The sequence below is a fragment of the Falco naumanni genome, chromosome 9, assembly GCF_017639655.2.
Source record: "Falco naumanni isolate bFalNau1 chromosome 9, bFalNau1.pat, whole genome shotgun sequence".
In the NCBI taxonomy this organism is placed as follows: domain Eukaryota; kingdom Metazoa; phylum Chordata; class Aves; order Falconiformes; family Falconidae; genus Falco; species Falco naumanni.
The window spans coordinates 47,825,640-47,851,457 of NC_054062.1; the positions used below are offsets into that span (position 1 = coordinate 47,825,640).

Consider the following 25,818-nt stretch of genomic DNA (forward strand, 5'->3'; position numbering starts at 1 on the left):
ATTTAGGTAAACTCCTTGCAACATATCCTACTGACAGCTGTGTATTAATCTTTGTATTTCAGAGTCTATTCCTTAAAATGAATGATATCTTTACAGCTCAATACTACGTGAAATACTATGCTACTTTACTTGTGCCAGATTACTTGGCTTTTTCTCACGTTCCAGCTGCCAACATCATTTTGAACTAGCTATTTTGCTGGGTGAGCTTAAGTCTTACTTTAAACCAATCAGTCTTTGTTCATCACAAATGCACACGTTATGTTGTTATGAAGAGTTAGCCTCCACAACAACAGTAAGTATAAATTAATGTGAGTGCATTAAAAAAGTTAAGCATGAGAAATCACTCCTCCCTATTTGAGACACATATACACGCCCAAGCTGAAGGGGTCCCAACTTGACAGATTAACTGTGATGGCACTGATGAAACGCTCTAGTGATGACAAACACTAGTACTTGACTTTGACTGGGCAAGTCACAAAAGATGGGACTGTCTTTTTGCCTGTTTCATTATAATTTATTTGTTAAAAGGAAAGTACGTTCTACAAAGGAGATGTATATCCTGTTGAAGGCTACCTTTTACCTTTTGGCTCAGTGAACTTGTCACCTAAAGCCCATACTTCAAAACAGTTTGTGATGTTCAGTCCTACAGATACTTCTTCCCCCTCCCTCCCAAGCTGGTACTTCTACACAGAACACGGCTAACACCAGCAGAGCACTGCACCTCTCTGCTTTTATATGAAGAACAACAACTGCTCGGGGATTTCCCTGTAAGCAGTTTCTATTCTGAAAACTAAGTACCAGATCCTAGTGAGGCTGCGGACTGTAGGGGGAGGGAACTGATAATTCCTGACTTCATCCTGACCCTTCCTATGAATGCGAAAAGAACCGCACTTTGGCAGGAAAAAAATGCCTGCACGTGGGGAATGATAAAATCCTGTAGTAGCTCAGACTAAATAGTTTACGACAATCCAGGCCTGCAAACCAAACCATATGTTACTCAGCAAGACTCTTATCCCGCTTAGACAAGATGGCATCACAGTCGTGCAAACGCCTCTTTGGGAACCAGGATTATTTTCATATCCAGATCCCTAGGGAGCTTGACCCAGCAGCAGAGAGCTTTGAAAACAATATCAAGAAGTCTCTGATCTATGGCCTCATTTCTCTGGAATTCCAACAAATCCCATCACCCAGCCCCAAATCTCTGCCCAGCTCACGCAGTCTACCTGCCATGAGCATCTCCCCTGCTTGCTCTCACCATCCCCTCAGCAACTCGGCCACGTTCCACAAAGGCAAGTGAGAACCTTCTGTAATCAATAGATAAATACAGGTTTAGTGAAAAAAAAAAAAAAAACAAAAAACAAACAAAAAAAAAAAAACACCAGGCTTTAAATACAATCCTCTGAAATACAAATAAACTGAAACAAAAAAGTAAGCCTGGTGGCACAATAAAACAAACAGAGCTGAATAATCCAGAAACACATACCCGTTAAATAAAACACCCCCTGGATTATTTTTTAATTCTTGATTCGTGAAAACAATTCTGAAATCTAAAACCAGCTTTAAAAGATGCAGAAACTAAATAACTGCTCCAGCTTTAGAGACCAAGGAGATGCTAAGTGAAAAATTACAGAATCTTCACTGTTGACGAGCAAGTCTTTAGGGACTGACTTGTCTCATCCTGCCTCTGCAAGCTAATACACGCAATTAGTGAAATGACCAGTGAAACCATCAACACAGAAATACGTATTTCTTATAATGCTTATAGTAGTTGTATTTCCCTCTGTGAAGGCACAAAAGCAGAGAGAGCCCTTCAATGAGAAACTCCTGTTAACAAAAAGTACTTGGGAGAATTGAGATTAGTGGAATTTTTGCTTAGGGGTTGAAATAGGATTCGCACTTTCAAACATGTATTGTTTTTCAGAAAAATTATTCCTGCTTTTAAAAGAAAAATGCTGCTTTGGCTAAGAAAATATAGAAAACCAGAATAAACCAATAAAACCCTATCTGACAAGCATGTTGTAAGACAGATTCTTTTTCCTCTGTGAAAACAATAGCTTTGGAGAAGGTCCATATTGCATCATTAAATGATAACTAACTAAACTGAGGGCAGCGGTTGGCACTGCTGTCACACGCAATGAAATAATACTCTCCCCCTGAGGAACCATTTCCAACTGACACAACTGAGCTCACACCAAACCCTAGGTATTTTTTACGCCGTCAGCTTATCTCTGAGTCATTATGATGCTTTTATATTTCGGCAGAAATCTAATAAATGTCTTTTATCTAACCAGCTGATATGTGTCTCTGGTTAAGCATGCAACATTTGAAAAGCCTTCTTTGTCCAGAAAGCTACACAGATTTTTAGCTATAGAGAAGTGTGAATGGAACTGAGGGCTTCTCATCACTCTGATACATTCAGAGTCAAAAGTCCCTCTTCTTCCCAGTGACTTCCAAGCAAATGAGTAAAATCATAGTTACAAGAAAAAAGGAAAAGGCAAAGAAAGACTGAAAAAATAAGAACTACCATTTTTGCTCAAAAAACAAATCCAATATTTTTCAGGTTGGACAAACTTCATGTCCCCACCTCAAGATTTTGTAAAATACTGCACTTTAGAGGAAGATGGCTAAAGCATTACTGCTTTGTAGTATTTTTAACCAAGAAGATTCAGAAACCATGGGTTCAGAAAAAAGCAATACTGTTCAAAATCCCAAGACCAAGCTCCACCCTAACTCTGATAGTGCATCTAAGTTTCAAACACTTACCCCACTGAAGAACTATTTTTAAGGTATGTGTATTACTTTGACAACGATAATATTCTGGACAGGCTATGAAAACGACCTGCAGAAATTCTGCACAACGTATTCACGGTGCAGGCAGATCCAAACTAAAGCCTCGGGTGCAACCCCCCTGACCACAGCCCGGATCCAACCCCCGCAGATGGTCCCCATTTTGAACAACAAGGTGAACCTCAGCCTCAGATGCCAACACCCCTCCACCTGGCAGGGCTGAAACCTGAGTGAGGATGGATGTGGTGGGTTCAGAGGTCTACCCTGAAAACTTACTGCAAGAAAGTCAAACCAGATTAAACTCCAGCTTCAAAAGAACTAAGTCTTTCAGGAGAGGATAGTATGTGGGAACGGAGGCTGTTTTGGCAAGTGATGGCCTGTGACAAAGCCAAAGTCCTGTTACTCATTCAATTGGTTTGCTGCTCCTGGTATCGCCCCCTCCAGAAACTGTCACTGCCGGCCACAAGCAATTGTAAAATAAATTTCATGCGATGCTGTGTGTGTATTTTAAACTTGACATTTGCTTTTGTTCCTCACTCAAAAGTATCAGCATCTTAATCAAACTGTCCAAGATCTGATACAGTATCTCCCCTGTTTTTACTTTATTACAGTCTTTTTTCTATTTTGGGGCGGTTTCTGGATGCTTGGCCCTGAAATTCCCTCCCCTCAGTCTTCAAAATTCTTCCTGAAAAATATCTCTCTGTATCTGGTACCCAGTTACTACAATAATAGTCACCTTAGAAAAACCATAAATACACAATCAAATAGGATTCCGTTCCAAAGTCCATTAAGTCAGTAAAAATTTTTCCATTGACTTCAATGAACTGTGGGATCAGGCCCCAAAATACTTGAAATACATTTTTTCCATCTACAGACTGCTAATACAGAACACATTCCATTTTTTTACATTTCTCCTTTAACATCCCTGCCCTGATTCCCTTGCCTTGAGACACACATTGATGTGTTAAGATGTACATTCTTCCCATGCCAGTCTCTTAGGTGCCAGATTAAATCCCACCCCTACTGCAATTTGGTATAATGCTTATTTATTCCCTTTTCCATAGCTTTCATCGGAAGGATGTGCTGGCTTAGTTGTTTGGTAAAAGTCTTTTAAACTCTTTATCTACTTTCTGTTACCTGTCTGCGCAGAGGGATTCGCTTTGTCAGCTTATGGACAGCGGGCTGGCTGCTGAAATCAGGCTTCTTGGTGGTGTTCTTCATGCGACACAGGATGACCGTCAGCACCATGCAGGCAATTAAGAAGACCCCTATGCAGTAAATTGCTATTTCCAGGTAGTCAGGAGATGTCGGGTATTCTTTTTCTTTTTCAGGAGCTAGATTGGAAGTTTTCAGGAGGGAACAATCATGCCACAGAGTTAGCACACAGTACAAGCATCGTTCGGTACAGCGCTTGGAACTTGAAATGGTAAAATATCAGCAATTCTTGTAGTGACTGGGTGACATACAGAATACTGTGAAAGTTCAGGTCATCTTTTGATCTGAAAGTAATTGCTCTTCTTTCTAGACTGCTGCTTTGAATTCTCTGTTTGCCACTGAGTGTGAGCTTGTACATGTATGGATACATATATAGACATATACATGTGCCTGCCTAGATAGGCAGATACATATACATTGAAATAGTGCATGATCAAGAATAAATTTAGGGGATAAGAAAAAATTGAAGTGTTCAAACTAGGCTCAGGTTCATTTTGTTACTCAAGTCAAAATTCAAAAGCACGGTAACTCTTTTTAACCAAAAAAAGACACATTTAAAGATAAAATACGGAGTTAACTGACCTAAAAGAAAAGTGTCTAAATTCACAAAGAGACATTTGGGCTTGAGTCTGCATAGCGCGTTTATCCAATATTTTGACCGGCATTTCAAAATGCAGCAGCAAGGCGGGATGAGTAGGTCTCCCACCACGTTTCTAAACCCAGGTTAGGGGTTTCAAGGGTGTTTCAAGGATCCGGGCTGCTTAGCTGCTTTACTCGTTGTTGTTCATGCCAGATGTCTAACCCCCCTGAGGTCCTTTGAAGAGCCCCGTGTCAGATTAAAAAGCATAGTGTAAGCGAAAGCTGAATTGCTAACAATATGTTAATTAATGAGTCCTCTTTTGTGAGGACTGCATATTTGAAGTAACCCCATCAGTGGTTACTAGTCTATGAGATTAGATTGTAGTGGGAGTGGTTTCTACATAGCTGTTACTCTGATTGAAACCATTTTGAAATTATCTTCAAGACAGTTATATGTGCAAACACTGTCCCTAATCCCTTATCTGGGATTCAACCCCCGGATAAACAGCATTCCACAGCAATCAGCGGTCACTCCACAAGCAATGCACGTTGCAGCTGAAATTTTCTTGTGCCTCACTCTAGGCTTATAAAAATAGCTCATTCAAGAAAATCAGTTTAAAAAAAAAAAAAATGCTGTTCAAGCACTTGCAAAACGCAAACACTGCTAGCAGAAGCAAGCTCCACACAAGTATTGCTTTGCCTGCTTGGTGACAGACCAGGCAGGCTCGGTGTTCACATAAGAGTGAGATGTAATAAAGTTGCCTTGTTCAATAAATTTTAATAAAGGGTAAGAAATTATTTGCCGAAAGTGGGAACATTTCACTCCCGTAATATGAACCTCAGCAATATGCACATGCAGGTTTTGTACCTTTTACTTAGGATTAACAATTAATAAATGGTAAGCGCAAGATGACCCAGCAAACCTCAGGTGGTTCATGTTTTTTCAAAGGAACTCCTAAGGCAGCTGCCAACAGTTATAAATGAGAAAATTTGACTAGTGTCAAAATCAACTACAGTTACATCTTCTAACAGCTGATAACAATTTTCAGGCAATAAAGCACATTGATGTTTGTTTCTTTTAAGGACAGAAACATCATCAACCCCAGAATAGCAAGACATGCTTTGCAGTAAAAGCAAATGACTACTTGTTTTTCTTAGAGCATGCAATATTTAAAGATGCACAGAGCCGATTCCCAAGATATGGAAGGCACTGCTTCTGTACACAATCCATTGACATTAAAATTAGGATTTCCATAAGAGATCTGCATGATAGGTAAAAATGAATTTAAGCACACTGAATCGTTCTGGTAGTCTAAAGAACCAGTACATGGCTGTGGCCAAATTAGCCCCATAGCTTCACAAGAAACTTTGAATTTCCTCCTCTTGAAGAAGTTTACAATGATTAATGTGCTGATTTTCAGTTATCTCACTGAAGTGTTAAGGAACTGCTGTTCCTTAGCATTTCTAACGAACATTTAACAGATGTAAAAAAATTTTCAATTAGGTGCAATAGCCATTCCCCCCACCTTTTGTTGCTGTTGTTAAGTTTTTGGAGTTGCAAATAAGTGACAAAACAATTCATTGGCTTGAGACAACTGTGTTTAAAAAAAGAAATCATTGTAAAAGTCCTTTTCTGAGACAGAAGCCGTGCTAATTCTGCAGCAATCAACAAGGGGAAACAAAAAAGAGGAAAAACCACAGAAAGAGAGCAGTGTATACCTGGCAGAACTGTCAACCATGCAGTGTGAAAGGATATCCCAATAGAATTACCCGCCAAGCATGTATACTCCCCAGCATCCTCAAAAGTTACATTCCGTATATAGAGAACCTCAATTTCTTTGTCCGTGGTGTTAACACCGGCAGCCTAAAAAAAAACAAAAGAGGGAAGCAAGAGAAAAAGCTAGACATTGAGAGAATTCTTGTGGATAGGGAGATGGAGCCACAGGGCTTTGCACTTTGTAAAGGCAGAGGTGTAGAGATGCAAAGCTCCTTTCCCCATCCACAATCCCTCATCCAAAAGGCGTTTACCAACAGGTCCCAGCTCACCTCAGAAAGTAATCAACACCCTTCACCAGACCTAAACTCACCACCTAAACATGCATGCAATCAAATGACATGGAAAAATTAACCCACAAAGCTTTTTTTTTTTTTTTCCTTCTTCTTTTTTAATAAAAGGAAGTTGAAGAAAAACAGAGAAAACAAGGTAGGACAGAATGCAGGATCCTTCACATGTAGTTACCTGTTTCAGAGGAAAGAATTTACTATAAAAATACACTCTGAAGGATTAAAAAAAAAACTTCTGCTCCAAAAGACACAACTTAGTAGCTAGCTTATGCAGTGTATGGTCCTTGCACCACCCACTGCAGTACACTTAAACACTGTATGTTGTGCAGTGCTGTCAAATCTCGTTTTAATCTGAAGTCTGGTAATATTTGGTGGCTTGCTTAGAAGCACAGTAGACGGTATCTCAGCTCTTCTTCAAAAAAGATTAGCTGTGGCTCTCAAGGGACAGGGAGAAAAACTGGACCCCAAAGGTTCAAGAACATGGATATGGAAATAAAAGATATTTTCCCAAGTCTTAGAGACTGAAAAAAAACCAAACCCTGTAAGTTTTTTCTTTTTTCTGGTCTCCTTCCAGACTTGCTAAATCTCTGTCTTGACAACTCATTACGCACTAAACCAATCAATGTATAAGACCTGGAACATTCCAGCTGTCCTAAAATGGGCACAGCAGGGCATCTATGTCAACATCTCTATGATGGACATTCACAGAAATTATTGTTTGCTGCTTTTTGTCTCTGTTCCATTCAAAAATGTTACTTTGAAATAGATGATGATGGAATAAACACATTTTTACCAGACCATTTTAAAGGAAATTTAGTGAGAAGTTGTAGTCACACTGTTGCCAGTCCTTACTGTTACTGACGGGTCATTACCCAGTTAGTAACGGGTGAGTAACAACCGGAAAACCCTCCCACCTTGCAGTCATAGGTCATGTGGGAAGTTGTAAGTGACTATACCGACCTGACTCATGCTTCAGTGGGTACTTATGTGCTTCATATATACACACACACACGTATGTATATAAATATACACTAATTAGGACATAATTATATTATTCAATGAGTACCCTATACGTGAACTGCAAGGTAGGCAGAATTAACAACAAAACTGGACAGACATAAACACACAGACACAAAAACACCAAACACAAGAGAGAACACAGATCAGCATCAGAAAGCAGTGCTTACGGTACACACAGAATATTGTGGGAATTTTTCCATGGCTGCTGGTGTAATACCAGTTGCATCACCGAAGGAGGATTACACATATACCACAAGGCCAAAGAGTTATCCTACAAGCTGCCTGCAGTCTCCCAAAGCACTATTTTTTTCCAGCTTCTACATCCAGCTTGCTTTAAAAAACATTGTTACCTTGTTTACTTGGCAGAACAGAGAGCCAGGCAGACTGGTTGGCCTCCCCTATATAATTGGAGACCTTACAAATATATTCTCCAGCGTCCGCCTCTGTCACATTGTACAGTGTCAGCACTTCAGCATTGGAACTATTTATCCCCGAATGCTAGAATAGACCAATAACACAGGAGAACAATGTCACTGCTGCCCAAAACGGACACCAATCTGTCTACGGTCCCACCACCAACACGTCATAAGAATATGCCTTCCACTTCATACAGGTATCAGCGTCAAAACATTGAGGGATTGGGGTTTGTTGGGGTTTGTTGTTATTTGTTTTTTTTTAAATCCAAAGCATTGCACGAGGAGTTAGAAAACAGCGGCATGGGGGAAAATAAGCACCAGGGCTTGTGCACCGGCTGCATGGAACAGGACGGTATAGAGCCGGCTGTCCTGCCTGCCAGCATGCTGAGTTTTGGCAATGCCACCCAGCTTGGAAAACTGGAGTTTCCTTGGTCAGGCTTGCTCAAAACACCTGCCGGCAGGAATGACACCACCAATACGCCAGCAAAAAGTAGACATCTCTGCAGGCTCAAGCATCCAGAAAACCCAATCCTGCCAACAGGGTTTTGGCAGCAGGTGTCATGTTACTTTGAAACAAAGAGGCTGAAGAAACGTGAAAGAAATGGAGTAGATTGTCCTGGGTATGTTTTGGATGCGTTCTACCCACACATAAATGTCAACGATGTTCTTTAAGAGGGGTTTCATGTGAAAATGAAACATTCAGAAACGGAGGACTTCACGGAAGTAAAAAAGAGCAAAACGGTGTCTATAAGCCGCATAATTAGCATTTAGACAATAAATGTTTATCTAACTCATTATTTCATTTCTCACATAAACACTTCCATTTTCAAAAGAAGTTCAGATCTCAAAATTCTTGGATTTACATCAAATAAATTCAGCACTTTAAAGAAGTCATCACCATCGCCGGCATCTGTAAAGCCTCACCTTTAAAACCTGAAGATACGGCAGTCCATCTGGTCCGTATTTACTGCCATTCTTCTCTACATGTTTTATCCACTGAATATGAGGTTGAGCATCACTGTAGACTTTGCAGACGAACTCGACGTCACCTCCGACGACCGCAGAGGCATTTGCTGGAAGGCCAGCTTGGAGGATGGGCCGATGGGGTGATCGCTCTGTTCGGTGGGGAGGGGGAGCGAGAAAGAGCAAGAGCAAGAGAGAGAGAGAGAGAGAGAGAAAGAGAGAGAGAAATAAAGATGCATAAATAAGCAGAGCTGCCAAGAAAACTGTAAGTGAACTTGAGCCAAAAAGCCCTGTAAGCCTGTTGGCTGACTCCTCTGAAATAACACTGCAGCCAAAACGTATAACAAAAACTACAGTTCAAAGGAGATGACTTGAGCACTACACTTGTAATATAAAGAATAGCTATTTGGGGGGAGGGCAGAAACCACACTTAAAAACTTTAAGCATTTTTCCATAGCATTTTCATTTTCAACTCAGCAAGAATTAAGTAAAATACCTTTTTTTTTTTTTTTTTTTTTAGCTATTGTAGTATCTCTGAGCTTTAAAACATTCTAATTGGACTAAACCTTCACAAATTAAGAAAGATTATGGATTCATTTTAAAAACTGATTGATGTGTCAAAATTTCTCAAAACTAGCAGCAGAAGCCTCAGCACTGAAACACCTCACGCAGGATGCAGGTACCAGACGGCTCGACTTTTCAGAAGGCTCTGACCAGTACTACCACGATAGCCGCTCTCTGCTTTACCCAGACGCAGCAGCAGAAACACCAGTTTGTTCTTATTCTGAGCAGGACACAGGCAGTTGTCTTGAAAACTGCAGTGTATTTAATGTTGAGCTAATAGAGCTTTTAATCTATAGACTTGCTTAAGCATTTCTCATATGTTCTCAGTCAAGCTTCCATCACTGAATACACAGTGTTACAGCACTCTGTATCATCTGGGTACCCTGAGAGCCACTGCAGCCAGCGCTCTCAGCCCAGTTTAGTGGATGTGATATACATAGTCTTTGGGGAAAGCATCAATGGGAGCCTCGCCCTCAGCTATGTCAGTCAGGCACCTTTCCATCACCCTCACTACGCCTGATCTAACAGCTCCTAAAATCATCTGGGTGGTGGGCAGGGCATGAGCCAGCTCCCCAGCCTCCAGGGCCACCAACAGCTTTTTATTGCTGGACAAGGCAAGTGGGAAAAGCATAAATACTTAATCTCTTACACAATGTTTGAATGAAAAGTCCTCAGTATGGCAGCCCTGGTTACCAAATTGCCTTATGACCCAGTGAGCGTGGTGGACAATGCCACCCTCCCCAGAAAACCTTCAGAGCTGCAGTTTCATCAGCCTAGCTGGGAGCTCCCCACCTTCTCCATGCAAACTTAATTCTGTCCATTTCTTTTTACAAGAATGTAAAGTTAATACTGACCTACATAGACTTTCAACCCATGAATTAGAAGTGAAAAGCCCCTTGCCCATCCCCAGCCCAAGCTGTCCGTTCTCCCCTGCTCCGGGAATTCTTTTGAAGTGAAAAAGAGTGGACCTAAGTATTTATTTTTAGAGGTTGTATACACTGTAAAAGCTTTGACATTAAGAGCCAAGTCAACTGAATATCAAATCAAGCGTTCCTTCTTAAACGTACTAGTTTCCAATAAACTGTTTCACAAGCAAACATTGAGAGTATAATAGCAAATAACGATGCCCATGGAACAATGGGATCTTTTATACAGTCCAATATATTTGGCATGCAGCAAACATCTACTGGGAATTTATTCACTGAGGCTACGCTGGCAGCATACTACAAAGCAGCAGTCTTATTTTACTTGTGGCAAAAGTGCATTTGTGTTGCAGTTATTAAATTATTCCATGGCTATGTGTGTCATTCTCAAAGATCTAGGAACAGTTTCATATTCTTTTTAATTTGTAAATTACAGTAGAACATATAAATTAATATTTTACATTTCTGGAGAGAACTTTTAGTTTCTCACCTTATACTAAATAAGCTCTAATTCCATCTCCCTCCCTCGTTCATTTGGGTACAAAAACAGCAAGGAAAAATCTCTCTTTAATAGAAACCTTACACCATCTTCCAAAACTTATTACAGCTGCCTTCAGTATAAAATGAAACCTTAGAGAATGTTATTTAAAATGTTTTTTAGAAGTCAGTAGGCCTCATGTTTCATTTCTCCACATCAGGGTTTGATTTCCTTCGTGACCTTATTCTCTGCCCTTAAACAAACCAGAGAATGAGGCCTGAAACATCTTGGAAAAGTTCCTACTATGCCAGCATCAACACACAAAATGCGTTTAGTTTACCCCGATAGCCATCAACGATTTAATCTTTTATTGATGACTGTCAAACATTTCCTTTACCAAAAAAAGAGGAGGCAAAGAAGTAAAAGCAGAGTTCTTATATTCTTGATCCCAAATTCCTTTAAAAAAAAATAAATAAAGCGCATGTACATGTATAGCCATTTGTGAAATTTCTTCTCTAAGGGTAAACATGTTAAAAATAAACTTTAGTTGCACTTCAACATATGGAGCAATGATTAGTGTTCATCAACTCCCCCGCTTCAGCAGAGGGGAGTATTCCTATGCCCACACAGGCACACAGCACAGAAGAACGTAACCATCATGATGCAAATTCAGCAGGGTTTCCTGACAAACCTGGAGTCCAAGGACCACAAGAAATACACTCAGTATTGAGGGAAATCACTACGGAGGGGGAAGTAGGGAAAATATGTAAATAAATATGGAGATACTTCCATTGATTACAAATGACCAGGTATAATTCTGTACCGTTTCCTGGGAATAGTCATTTTGGGATATTACCCTGTCTTTCCTATTTCACTGCATGCTGCACGCATCTAAGGACTCTGCTTAAGCACAGGTACTGTCAAAACCACGTTCATAAATCCCACATCACTATTTAGCATTTAAAATACAAGCTGTACATTGGTAAGCAGATATCATCGCTCAAACATCTGGCTATGCTAATATTAGATGGAAGCAGTGTGTTCTTTTCACTGAAGACCAGCAAAAGAGTCAAAGTTGCCTTTAAAAATAAAAATCTTAAAGGCTAGTAAAACTAATTTTATCATTAGCCTTCAATAAGCTAATAATTATCATCAGGTTCATCGCTAAACTACAGTGATCATATACATCTCGTTATTTAACTCAGACAATAGTTCCATACAAACAAAGTTGGCAACCAATCCCATAGCTCTGTAGCCCTACTGATTTCAATATTCCCCTTGATCATTAATATTGAATTGAATCAAAACCTCAAGAAATCAATCTTTGCTACCTGATCACTGAAATGTCAGTGTTCTGCTCTGCTAACACGTTTCAAAACCAAGTCAACAGCATATGCTATAATACAGAAAATCAGCCCATAGATTAGCTGTCTTTAAGAATGATAAACATTATGTTATAAGGACCATAAAAAGTAGTAGATACTAATTTTATTACCATACGTATTAGTTACTCAGTGAACTACATACAGATCTACAAGGCTTTTTCAGAGATATGTCTGTCTCAAACAGACCTTCCTGGTTCAACTGAAACGTAATAGATGTTTAAAAGCAAATATAATGGATGTTGATAACATTGCTTAAAATGAAAAATATTGTCTGTACATTGACCTGAAAGTAATTAAGCCAGACATAATTACTTACAAATCTCCACGTGTTATTTTCATTTTTATTCTAGTGCTTCCCCAAGTTTACCTTTATAACACCTTTTAAAGAGAAAGCATGCTTAAAGGATCCCACCTTGAGAGACTGACACCAGCCTGCTTTCTCTAACTTGCAGCTTAGATACAAAAACAACATCATCCCCATTTGAGGAGTAAATTATGTACAAAAGGCCGAGCAAAAACAATTGCTCATGGAAGGAATATCGCGTTCAAGGCTACAAGCATCTAAACTGTACGCCACCACGAAAGTGCCCAAGGTTTGAGCGTTGCTGCTCAGAATTGCTCGAGCAATTCTGCTTGTTATCTGTAGACAAACAGACTCACTATCTGCAACGATGACTGACAGACCTGCCCAATGGCTTAGAAGAAACTGTTATTTAGCCTGTTAATGTTAAAACTTCAAAGTACCCTCCTCCAAGAGAGAAAAATGCAAAGAATCTAAGAAAGCTGGAAAATTCCAAGTTTCAAAAAACCCCTGGCACAATAGAAGGAGCTGCCCAGGAAGCTCCCAGCCCTGCACGACACATGGAGATGGGTGGGAGCCCATCCTGCCACAGATGCTGGAGGAAGAAGCGACTGGAAGAACTATCCTGGAACCAACTACTGGAGGCTGCACACTTCACGAGGAGTCCTAAGAATCGGCTCTTTAAGAAGCGTAAGTCTCTGGAGAGGTGGTTCCTACAAAAGGGCCTCATCTCTCTCCCACCCTTGGCTTAATTTCCTCCAATATTTTTTTTTCTTTTTCTTTTTGCTGACCAGCGGCAGCCAACACAGAGGGAAACCAGGGAGGAGAGAGCCAGGAAAGTCGCGATGCAAAGGTACGAGGTGAAGATGCTGGTGTACGGAGGGGTGCGACAGGGGCCAAACCCGCAGTTTCACAGTCAAGAGCGACCAGAAGATGCGACCCCACCGCTCCGGTCCTAGCGCAAGGGCTGCAGGGATGGAAAAACTGCGGGAAGAGAGGCTGCTCGCCAAGCACGCTGGCGGAGGGAAGATGTAGGGCAGGATTTGGTGCTGCCAGAGGCCGAAGTCGAGTGTATTGTGACTGAAAGAGTGGCTGTGCCGCCACTGGAGTGCCTTGGCAGGGAGCGGAGACAACAACCCCGGAAGGGGTGAGCTCTGGGCCCAGCCCCAGGCCAAGTCTCCTTAGCAACCTGGCTGGGCCAGGGGCTGGAGGAGCTCCGGCAATTGTCTGCCCAAGCCTCCTTGTCACCCCAGCACAGACAGTTCGGGACCTTTCATGGGAGCTAAAAGCCAGAACCAAAGCCCATTGAAGTCAGGGGGAAAACTCACATGGAATTCAATGGGCTTTGGATAAGGCATCTGATTCATTTGGGAAAAAAAATAAATAATGAAAACTACTCTTATTTTCTCCTTTTGAATGTGCTTGTTTCCTCTCCTTGCAAATGTGTGATTCAAGTGCAGGCTAAGAAAATAAAAGCTGAATAGCAAATGCAAGACCGAACATGAGTTCTGGGGACAAGGCAGAGATCCTCGATTAAGCAGGGCGAGGGAGAGGTGACAGAGAAAAAAAATTATCTAGTTCTTTTTCACAATTTTTAATTAGACACATTTATCAGAGACTTTAATACCAGTTTCATAATACTACTGACTCCTAAGGCGTCACCTAGATGGCTGCCACCGTGAAGTCGCAGAGGGCTCCCTCAGATGATGCCTCTCCATGCACCAGCAACCATTCAGGGTCGATAGCCCCTGGTAGAGGTTCTGTGTATGCAATCATCACTGCATAAAATCTAAAACAGTTCCAGCTGTCTCTCTGCTTAACTAAAAACACAGAGCTGCCATGCCCTCTTCTTCACCTGCCCTGGTCAGCACAGCACGTTCGGCTCCAGTTGCTTCTTCTTGCCTGACTCCATGCTCGGGACGTCTTCGCAGCAGTCTGGACCCCGTTCAGTGAAAACATTGCCCATTCCCAACCACCTTCCTCCTGATCGTGCAACATCTGTTGCTTTGGAAAACGCTAATTATCCTGTAAATTATGGGTCTCAAAAGCATGCTACTGCATTTGAGGCCAGACTGAAATCACAGCCTCTTGCCTTGGCTTTGGCTTAGCATCCCAAACTTGCAAGACTGACTCTTAAGCCTTTGAAAAAATATAAAAAATATCAAACACAGCTTTTTCATCGTACCCTTGGACTGAAATATTTCTCCCCCGTGTTTCATCTTCACCCGGTACGCAGCACCCTCCCACCATTTCCACTGAGCCGTGTCCCACAAGGCCCCCGAGGTCTGGGAGCACACCACAGATGGGGGAACGCATTGCTACATGGCTCTGTCCCCAAAGCAACTGCGTGTGTCCTCTCTGACCCAACAATGCATCACGTCTGGGGATTCCCCCGGCAGATACTTTACAGGCAGGTGAATATCCACCTGACCCACGGACAAGCCTCGTGGAGTGGGAAGCCAGTGGCATCACCCAACTCTGGGACACCCAGAGCCCCCTCCTTGTGCCCTCTTCCAAACTATACCCACGGAATTACCAAAACTGCTCCAACAGAAAATGCAGTTTATAACGGTAACTTCTCAGGTGACTTAACCATCGCCTGGAGTTGACAGGCAGGTGAAACCTCTCAGGTATAGCTCCAGCTCCCACAGGAGCAGTGCACGCCACACCACCTCAAAGCTGAAATATTTCTTCTCAGAAGTGGCATGAACGACCGTTTCAGACACAGTCTGAGGAAACAACTCTCTCTACCTGTGCCATTCACTCTGTGCTCAATTTTTGGCATCCCTGTTGAGACTGTACACATAGGTACTATTATTGCTGGCTCTGATGATGTTTTTTGGTGGTATGAATACCTACCACTGGGTGAGGGCATCTACTAAAGCCACTGGGAAAACCAGAGGATATCAGTCCCTCATCACTACCCATTCAGGCTAAATATCAACCACTGAAAGATTAAATGTTTGTCAATCCCTCACCATGCAGCAAGCAAAGACCTTCCAAGTTTCTGTCCTGCCCTAGCTGACAGCAAAGGAACCAGTTTGCAAGGAGAGACACAAGGATCACTGTCCTTCATGAAAGATTCCACCCACACGAGCTGCAAACCTGGCCTCAGTTCACAAGCGCTCAGAGACTGCATTAATTACTGCTTTCTGAATTAGAGAGCCCTTTTGAGGAGCGATCCAGGAGCAGCCAAGGCACGAGGAATTGCAACTCGGATTTCTCCATAAATCCAGCATTATCCGAGTTCATACAAAGGGCCTGATTTGAAACTACACTTGCCCTCCATACCCCTAGGTGGAGTGGCATAGGAGGGGTCTAACCAAACAGATGTCAGAGTCCCCACAGGAATTTCCTCCTTCATGGGAGCCTTCTACGCTTGGGCCAAGCCAAACCTTCGCTTCCTTTCTCCAGCAATAAGCAATTGCTTCTGGGGGCCTGCGCTCTATGAAACGCTGGAAGGAAAACACCGCAAACTCCACCATTTGCTCCACAGTGCAGAGGAGGAAGGCTGAGGGCTGGCTGCTCTTGCAAAAGATCAGAAACAACTGAGCAGGTGTAGGCAAAACGCCTCTACTAATTAACGTAAATATACACTCTATATATGTGAGCCAGGAGCTGAGCAGCTTCTACCAGCTGCACGCCAGTTTGGTTTCCTTTCTGCGTAACGCAAAGCACTGCGTGTTGTTGATGGACAATTCAGAAGTACTGCTGAACTGCCATGTTCCATTTATACACCCCCCTCAAATCATCGCTCCCCAGGTAATCTATACACACCAAGGTAGCGTCCGCAGCAAGTCAGGGACAACGCTCTCCTCCCAAACTCTGCAAAATCAGATGTTTTCAGGCTACAAGGATCACTGTCACTAAACACTAAGAGATAAACACCAGCCCTGGCAAGATTCCTGGATAAAGAACAGGAGCTTTTCAGGCAGACTGGGAGAATAGCTTATGGATCAGACCAGCATTATGAGTGCTGATGAAATCACGCCTTACAAATCTTGGCATCTTTTATCAGTAGGCGTTAGCCAAGAAACATTCACACTATTCAATGTTCCTGTACAGCAGGACTCTCCATGTATAGCATTTCCCATTGGCCCAAGGCTACTTGAAGAAGTCACCTCAGCGGCCAAGAGCTCAGAGGAGTATCGCTGCAGCCGGAGCTCCTGGCCCTCACAAGTGAACCCGGCGAGGGCTGGGGTCTGGAGCACCGCTGGGATCTGCTCCTGCAGGTGGGACTGAGGAGATAACCTCCATAACCACTTCCTAAATTGCCTTTGTCCTTTACTTTAGAAGCCTTTTATATAAACTTGAGGCATTTCTTTCTGCTTCTGTGTCACACACTTCATCATTGCTAACTACTGGGCCCAGACATCCACCTCTGCTTTGGTTTGCAGATCAGTACCATCAGTTGGCATAAAGCAAGACCACAGGGAACCAGACTCCACATATTCCCTGCTGTCACTGAATATTTTCCCATAAAATTAAACACAGACACCAGAAGCAGACCCATCTGCTACCCACAGCAAAAGCTATGCCGCCCCATCCAACCTCCTTGTGCCACCCATGCCTCACCTACCTGAGCCACCCTACTTACCAAGGCCAGCCCAGTAGAAGGCAGTGCCTTTTTAAAATCTTCACAGAAACTAATCAGGTGCATTCAAACTCTTTGTCCTTGGCTTCACCACCTTCACCTCCAATTTGAAGTAGTTTCTCCAGCAGGCAAAGCTCCCACTGATGTTATCCCATCTGTTTCTTTGGATAGCTCTACAGCATAGCTTCAGCTTGCTGTCCTGTGTGCATTTGAGCTAAAAATCCATCTTTGCTTAACACCTTTACAGCACAAGTTCATCTGCACACCTCTTTCATATGGCAGCAAGCCGGGGGAAAGAAAGGAAGCAAGGCTGACATATTTGGCTTGATACGAAGCCCACTGATGTCAGTGAAAACGGGGGGTGGGGAGAAATCACAATCAGAACTAGTTAAAACGTGTGCTTTCAAATCACACTTATATTAGAGGGTTAAAAGAGACGGGAACAGCCAGCAAGCCCAGGGCTACGGCAGGCAACATGAATGCTCTTGTTTTAAAATGTGAAATTATTAACAGGTTTTTAAGACCAGTTCATCCTTAAAGCAAAGGCCTATTGTCAGGCTGACACAGAGTGTGTTTCATCAGCCCCGCGGAGCAGAAAAACTCATAGCAGCAAGAGTTGTATAACAGCAATCTTGGAGCTCACTTGCGGTAGCCCTCACATGGGACATGCATAAGCAAAAGCTTCATACGTGTCTGAACAAAGCAGGGAGAGGCCTTATTTTAGTATGAAAACACACGGGACCCAGTCAGAACAACGAGCAGCTGAAATGTCATTGAAATTCTTTTCAGTGTACCCTGAAAGAAAAAGGCTGCAAGAAAATATGAAAACTAACTTGTGACTTCTCACAGAGAAATAGTAAAATTTACTGTTCTGGCCGTTTCCAGAGACTGCGTTCGTTTTTTACACACAGAGATACCATCCTTGGTACTGCGCACAGCTCCCAGCACTCAGCTGCTTTATAAGAACCAGAGACAACACTGGGGTCCATTGGACTGGGCTCTCCAGTAGGCTCTGCCAAAGGTTTACTGTATGCCTGGCAAACAGCATCTCTCCCACAGGGATGATGTCCTCTCCCAGCTGCAGTGGGCTTAAGTCACCAGTGCACCCGGTGATGCCATAAAGCACACAGTGGGAGTTATTATTGCTGTTGTTATTGTGACCCGACTGCATATTTTTCATCCTCCAAATTTCCTTTCCTAAAAACAGCTCTGCCTTTAAAGTAAAATGGAAAGGATTATGTAAACCTTTAAAAGCCCTCTTATATTCCTAAACTTCTCCCCCTTTTCTTACACAGCACACTCGCTCTATTGAGCAACGCAGGTGTGAAATGATCAGAAGGACCACGGTGCTCTCCCTTCCCCAGCCCTCTGCCTCCCCCGCTAGACCAGCTGGCTGACTGACCATACCTCGGGTGCAGGCTCCCAGGGCAGGAGAGAAGCTCCAGCGCCCAGAACTTCAATGCTCTGTGCTGGACCATCCAAGACAAGACATATCTATGTTGGACCTCACGCAGCCATTGGGCTTGCCTTCCCTAGTGATGAAGTTTACCACCATGTGGTCCCATGTCAAGAGGGGAGATGTTCTCCTCTTGCAAAGACCCTGGTTACACACATTTGTCGTATTTCTAGTAATTCAGGTAAATGCACAGAAAGTTTGCAAGATGCAACAGCGTTCATAGCAACCACTTAGGCTGGCCAAGCTTGGACACAAACTTTGTACTCCAAACCAAAAAAAGTTCCTCTGCTACTTTCTACACTTCTGGACCTCTCTTCTTGTCCTGGTTGTGGCTGGGACAGAGTTAATTTTCTTCCTAGTAGCTGGTGCAGTGCTGTGTTTTGGATTTAGGATGAGAATAATGTTAATAACACAGTGATGGTTTGGTTGTTGCTGGGTGATGTTTACACCAAGCCAAGGATGTTTCAGCTTCCCAGGCCCTGCCAGCGTGAGGGCTGGGGGGGTACAAGAAGCTGGGAGGGGGCACAGCCACGATAGCTGGCCCGAGCTGGCCAAAGGGATGTTCCACACCATACGATGTCATGCTCAGTATATAAACTGGGGGAAAGCTGGCCAGGGCCTACTGCTCGGGAACTGGCTGGGTATCGGTCGGTTGGTGGTGAGCAACTGTTTCTCAACCCCTGAGGTTTTTACCCTTCCAGTTCTCTTCCCCATCCTGACACAAGGAGAGTGAGTGAGCGGCTGTGTGGTGCTTAGTTGCTAGCTGGGGTTAAACCACGACGCTTCTGCATCTACATTTTCCTGCCTTTCAGTGCACCCTCCAAACAGCCAGCTTCCTACAAAGCCGGGAGGACCATCACCTGAGCAGCAGGTGCCAGTACCCTGCTTTCTGAGAAAATGTCACTGAAGGCGGGGGGGGGGGGTGGGTGGGGGGAAGTCATTTGTTGGACTATTCATTCAGGTGTAGACATAGGTGGGTTTCAACAAACACTCCAGCAAATGAACGTACATTCGAAGCCAACTGCTGAAATGAAATTATGTTGCTCAGTAATGAGAATAATCCAACCCAACAGAAGAAACAAGGCTGCAGGTGCAAACGCTAACCAATGCACGTATATTCACTTGTATATGCAGAATACATGAACTACTTAACAGCAACTGTTTTGACCAACTAATTTGCGACAGTGACCAAGAATCCCTAAAAGTATATACAAATTTTTACTTTCACAAGCATTTTCAAAAATGGTAAAGACTAACTTTACTCCAACAAAGCCACTGCCCTGTTGAGTTCTTCCCTCAGCTCAAGTTCTGACAGTACCGTTGGTTTTCTTTCATGAACAGTCAAAAATTTCAACGTAATCAGGCAACCTTTCGAAGAACAGCTTGAAAAAAATAATCTTAATATTTGATGTTTACAGAGCAGTTCAATATTCAAAAGTGCTTATCAAACTACGATTTTTAATGCATCTTTGTATGTTTAAATGGAACAACTGCTACTGAAGCTACACCATGGGAACAGCAGTAATCCAAAGATGACCTAATGACTTAAAATCCTGAGAACCTGTAAAACACAGCCACCTCTGGATTTCAAGTCACATAGTGGTTCGTAGAGCACCAAGAGGACAGGATACCAACATGAAGGTTTGTAAGTGCAAACTTTTTTTTTTAACAGCGACAAAATTCCGTATTTTACTGATCTTTCCACACTTCAGTACTTCCAGATCACTCACCCTCTTACCTATCTCACCCTGATGCCATCCCTCAAGGGTTTTTTTTCTCCCCTGCACTGCAATCCTCTGGAAAGACTCCCCACACCCTTTCACTCTTGCATCTTCCCAGTCCTGTCTCCTGCCAACCTCGGCTCACTGCAGTTACGCACAACCCCTGATGCCTATGCTAAGTGCCACCTCCATCCACTTCCACCTCCGCTACATCTCTTTTAACCTTAGTTTCATCCCCAAAATCACCAGTGTGGTGGTCTCAGTTAGGATCCATCTCTCCTGCAATGAGCAGCTATCCCGTTGCAGCCACAGGGTTGTCCCACCTCTGCATTTCCTCCCACGCTCAGGGACAACGTGATGAAACGTAGGTGCAAACCCCTCATTAATAAGGCAGACATGATTAATAACCTTGTGTTTGCCTTTAATCTGACCCATGCATCCAGTCTGTGTCACAGTTCATTTATGACTTTTCTATATTTATGATAAGAAAAAAAAAGAAAAGCTTTTTTTTTTTTTTTAAGAGGACATAACTACCAATTTACTACCAATTACGCTGCCATTTTTTTCAGTAACAACGCTGTTAGCATAGACTCAATCAGGTCAGAAGGCCCCTCTTACTAGGCACAGACATGGCTTTTGACACATGCCAATCGCACATTTAACAAGGCAACAGTCTTGTTAGCATCTTCAGACAACTCCCGCAAATTCCTACTTGCATTTCCACGAGTAGGGTACTGCACAAATTAGAAGGCATGATTAAAAATGATAATAACAGAGCTGAAACAATATCCTGTTCATCATTCATCAAAAGAAAGAGAAATACCTGCCTTGGGGCTGTAATAAGACAGAAAGTGGGACAGGGAGACCAGTCCTCCCCCAGCAGACTCTGCAGGAAGCATTCCAAACATGACAAATTCACTGTTCACCCAGCAGATGAAGTAATGACACTAGTATTTGTCCATAAAACGTAATTTAGCCAGACTACTCCAATGAAATCAGAAGCTTTAACACTATAAAACTAGAGGGTTGGAATATTTTTACCTTATTAAGAAAGGCGGGGGGGGGGGGGGGGGGGGGGGGGGGGGAACATAAGCTTTCATTTTCCCTTAGCTGAACCATCACACTGTGGTCTTTGTTTTCAGGAGCGAACCGCACAGCCTCCAGCACTAAACAATTTGCGTAATTTCTTCTCAGACGCACACACCTTGCCAAAAGCCTACTGCCAGGTGTAAAGTCCGCACTCAGGCTTATCAGCCCATTAAATAAAATCTTCTTCCCTCTCGGCCTAACCAAATACCTGAGGGCAAGCATCAGTGTGGATTCCTTCATGCTTTCAGCCCCTGTCTCATCACGTCCCATGCCGCAAGCACTTGGGTGAAGATGTCAAGCCAAAGCTTGTCCATGTAAAGAGCCAGTCAACAACTACAGGCACATCTGCCAGAAATGCAAGTTTAGGCTTGGTTGTAATACCTACACACTTCACTCCTGCCAGACATCAGTGGTACAACGTCTAAGGCATGTATTTAGTTGGTGTCAGTTCCTTTTTCGTATGTAACCTGAATCCTAAAACCAACTCTTTGGAAATTAAGGAACGTAGTATAGTTAAGTCAAACAAATTCTGAACTTTATATCAACAAAACAAGCCTCGCCAAAAAGCAAAACTACAACGCATATGTGTTTATGAATTTGGGAATGACAACATGGAAACACGACTTTAAAAAAAAAAAATACTCGTCCGTGCCATGTTCACAGTTAGAGACTGTGAGAGCACATGAAAGTCCAAAAATAAAACTGACTAGGCAGAAGAAAAAAACGTTGCCTTTGTTTCAAAACTAAGGGAAATATAAACAGTGATGTACCAATAGCAAAACGCTGATTCCATTTTAATCAGTTTTTTGTTTAATAATGTGCTGGAAAAAGCAAGAGTAAAATTCATCCTAAAGCTTTCTAAAACCCCCAAGGGTTCAGAATAAAAGCGTTTTTCTGCACACCTGTCAGTAAAACCACTCATACATGAGATTTCTGGGGCACAAGCTTTAAATTGAGAGTCATTTTAAATGCTTCCTGGACGATAAGTTATTCTCGCACTGTTTTCATATGAAAATATCAATTACTGTTAAGGCACAACTGCGTGGTACTCTTTCAGCTCTGGAGTTCACTCCTCAGTAGTGAGGACCAAAGGCATGGCTATTAGGCAAATTAGAAACTGGTCAAAGTACAGCTAAACTGGCTGTTTTTTTCTAAAAAATACATTTGTGACAAGTTATGTTCATTTTTATAATAAACAGCAGGGTCTTCTCATACATTCTTGGAAGATGCATCGTGTTATAGCAGCTGCTTATAAAACCCAGTAAATGAGATAATGTGCCAAACTTCATCTGAAACCAAACCATCTTTTGTTTCCCTGGATGATGACATTAAATAGGACAGAAATGGCTACCTGCACTAGGACTGTTCAAACACTAACCTTTTTTTTTTTGCCATTAAAATATAAATTCAATTAGTTACTTCCATGCTTAAACAGAACTGCCACTGCTGCTGAAATTGTACTCTAGCGATAATTGCAATCCAAGAGTGAGCTAATTATATACAAGTCTCAGTGGCTGCATTCCCACGTTGCTTCCTACAACCCGGATTCACTACAATACAACTCATAAGTGAAAACCACATCGTTTTCGTTCATTCTCCCTTAAGACTGCATGACTTTATATATGTTTAATGAGAACGGAGCTAGTCTATTAGTAAGCTTGCCATAAAAATGCAAGTTTCTACCTACTGTTCAATACAAAAGAATAGAAAGGCACTTCAGCTGCATATATTAAAAAAAAAAACAAAAAACCAACCAGCTGATGGGCTAAACTGTACAAGGCAAAGAACATTCTTTTAATTAAGGTACTGGATTAGGATTCAAGTACCAGCTTTACTTTTTGGCTCTGCCACAAGCTTCCTGTGTGACCCAGGGCAAGAAATTTCATCGCTCCACAGATCGGTTTTTCATCTATAAAACGGACAGTGACATTTTCCTCTCCCGGCCTCTCCGCATTTTGGTTGTAAGCAATTACTGTGTGCTGGCACGTTGCCTTAGACAATAAGTATCTAATATTAATTGAAGCCTCTGGGTAGTCCTCCAATAAAAAGCTAAAATCGACTCGTCTCCCTTTCACAGGATCCTAATGGGGTTTTGTAGCACCACCATTTGCCGCTGCTGCAACCTCACACATTTATATCCCCCAGCAAAGCACTGCACGTTGCCTGCTCAAGTCCCTGTTTTGAAATGGAGGAGGAGGAGAGAGGAAAAGGCAGTTGATTGGGGTATCCCTAACATTTAAAGAACAACTTTGTCCAACACAGAATATCCTGGCCAACTCGAATAGACAATTCCCCGCTAGCGCTGTCAATGCGCACGAGTATCCTGTGCAATACGGAGAGGCTGCCAAGGACTTGCTGCTTTTTTCTTCAGTATTTTCTACTCCCATTGTAAAAAATTCAGTGCAACAGTTTTGCCAGGTTTGTAAATTTGAACGAGACCATCTGAGCTGAGCTGACTATTTTAAGAGGGTTCTTGCAAGTAATTACAAGGTAAAAACGAGAATACTTCACACCTACATTCTGACTGAAAACTACTCAGCCCTGCTGGCTCCAGGCTTTTAATTGTCAAAAAGAGTTCAAGGTTTGGAAGGTTATTGGCATCAAGTAATACTGGATATTCCTAACTAGCATTGTGTCATTATTTGGCACAATTTTTGCTGGGATACCTCCCAAATCTGTGACATAATCAGAGGGTTCTCTACATTACACCATATAGTCAGATGCTCATGTTAGTGTAATACGTTACCATGTTTAATACCATTTGCTATTACTTACACTTAATCAGCTCTGGAACCAGTTAAACCATATAGGAAAAGTAATTTCAGAGGCTTTCAACTGACAGTTTTCCACACAGAACTTGACCTAAAATTACAACCTGAAGTTTGTAAGATGCAGTCTACATATACAACTGCCTCTAAATAAACATCCGTAACTCTCCATAACCCTGTGGGAACCAAAAATTCATGTGAAAATAGAAAAGAAAAAAAAAAAAAAAAAAAAGCACAAAACTAATTTCTGTGTAACTGTCTTAACTATAAAAGGTGTCGGAGTTTCCTCTTCTGGCCAGCCTTGATTTACTGCTTCAGCAATTTTATGCCCAACCTCAACAATTATTACAAGCTTTCAGCATCACAGAAATGGTTGACCTCTCTAGCATCAATCCCTCTTTCAGGTTAAAGGCCCAATGCAGTATTTCTTGAGAGACTCACACTAAATCCAGCACAGGTATCTCAGGGTTTGCATTCCCATACATATGTTTTCAAAGTAAACTAACAATTGCACCCCTGAACTCATCAAATTAAATGCAAAAAGAAAGTAAAATGATTGAGCAGAACTCCAAAACGCAGGTTGTGACTTGCAAATGTCACTTTTGGACTTTTGGTTTCATATCTCTCAGGACCTGAGCATCAGAAAATGCTGAATATTTGCCCAGGGAAAATCAGGGCTCCTTTGGGTGCCATCAGCAGGGTACCCGGCCCCCCAAATCACTAGTTGCTTTTGAAAAATCTCATTATTTACTTTTCTGCCTCTCTAAAGGAGAGGAATAGACATTTAAATAAATGACATAATCCTTATTACCATTCCATTCATTCATGCAGGTCACTGTAATTTACTGCCAGGAAAAATAAACTTCTGCATAATATTCCTCAATGTAAGACATTCAAAAGGCTCACAGGGGGAGAGGAGGTGAGAGGGCTTCTGACAAATATTTGCTCAAGTGACCACATCATCCATGAACACATTTTCTAGAAAAAATGGGTGAAGAAATTTATGGTCAACGTGAAACATGCCAGACCGAACTGCAGCGGTAACGAGGAAAAGGAGCAGGGGACAGAAAAGGGAAGGGGAATTTTTAACCAGTTTCATTTCAGCAAGGAAAACTTCCAATATTGCAGAAGTGCCTTTTTCCTCCCATGTAGCCCACTAAAAGAAAGTTTTAAGCAAAACTTAAGTCAATCTACAAAGCAAAACTAAACTTGAATCAATATACGATTCCCAAAGAATTAGGAAGAAAAAAAACCCAAACAAACAAACAAAAAACCCTCAAAAAATCCCACAACTCATCATCCCCTTATATACTCCTTGGGCCAGGCTTTAAGTTGAGCCTCGTCCCTGGCAAGTTCATGCGAGCAGCCAATGCCCTCCAGCAAGGTGGTCAGCAGAGGACCAAGGCACGCAGAACACAATTCACTACCCTCTCTGGCAGCTGTTGCTGCTGCATCCCCCACAAACTTTGTTTAAAAAAAGTGTTCAAACAACAAT

The 25,818-nt window shown here is 42.3% G+C and overlaps 1 protein-coding gene across 12 annotated transcripts in view; it reads right to left on the minus strand.

Moving 5' to 3' along the window:
* The window catches only part of FGFR2 (fibroblast growth factor receptor 2), an 87,866-nt gene that overhangs the window by 24,290 nt on the left and 37,758 nt on the right, over positions 1-25,818 (minus strand). For 5 of the 12 annotated variants that reach the window (XM_040605878.1, XM_040605877.1, XM_040605872.1 and 2 more), the window contains 3 exons: positions 9,006-9,196; positions 8,016-8,163; positions 3,919-4,121 (listed from right to left, as the gene is read on the minus strand). In XM_040605878.1, coding sequence (XP_040461812.1) covers positions 3,919-4,121; positions 8,016-8,163; positions 9,006-9,196 — 542 coding nt within the window. Of the gene's footprint in view, positions 1-3,918; positions 4,122-6,300; positions 6,446-8,015; positions 8,164-9,005; positions 9,197-25,818 lie in introns of all 12 variants that reach the window. The other 7 variants (XM_040605873.1, XM_040605882.1, XM_040605880.1 and 4 more) reach the window with 4 other exon arrangements.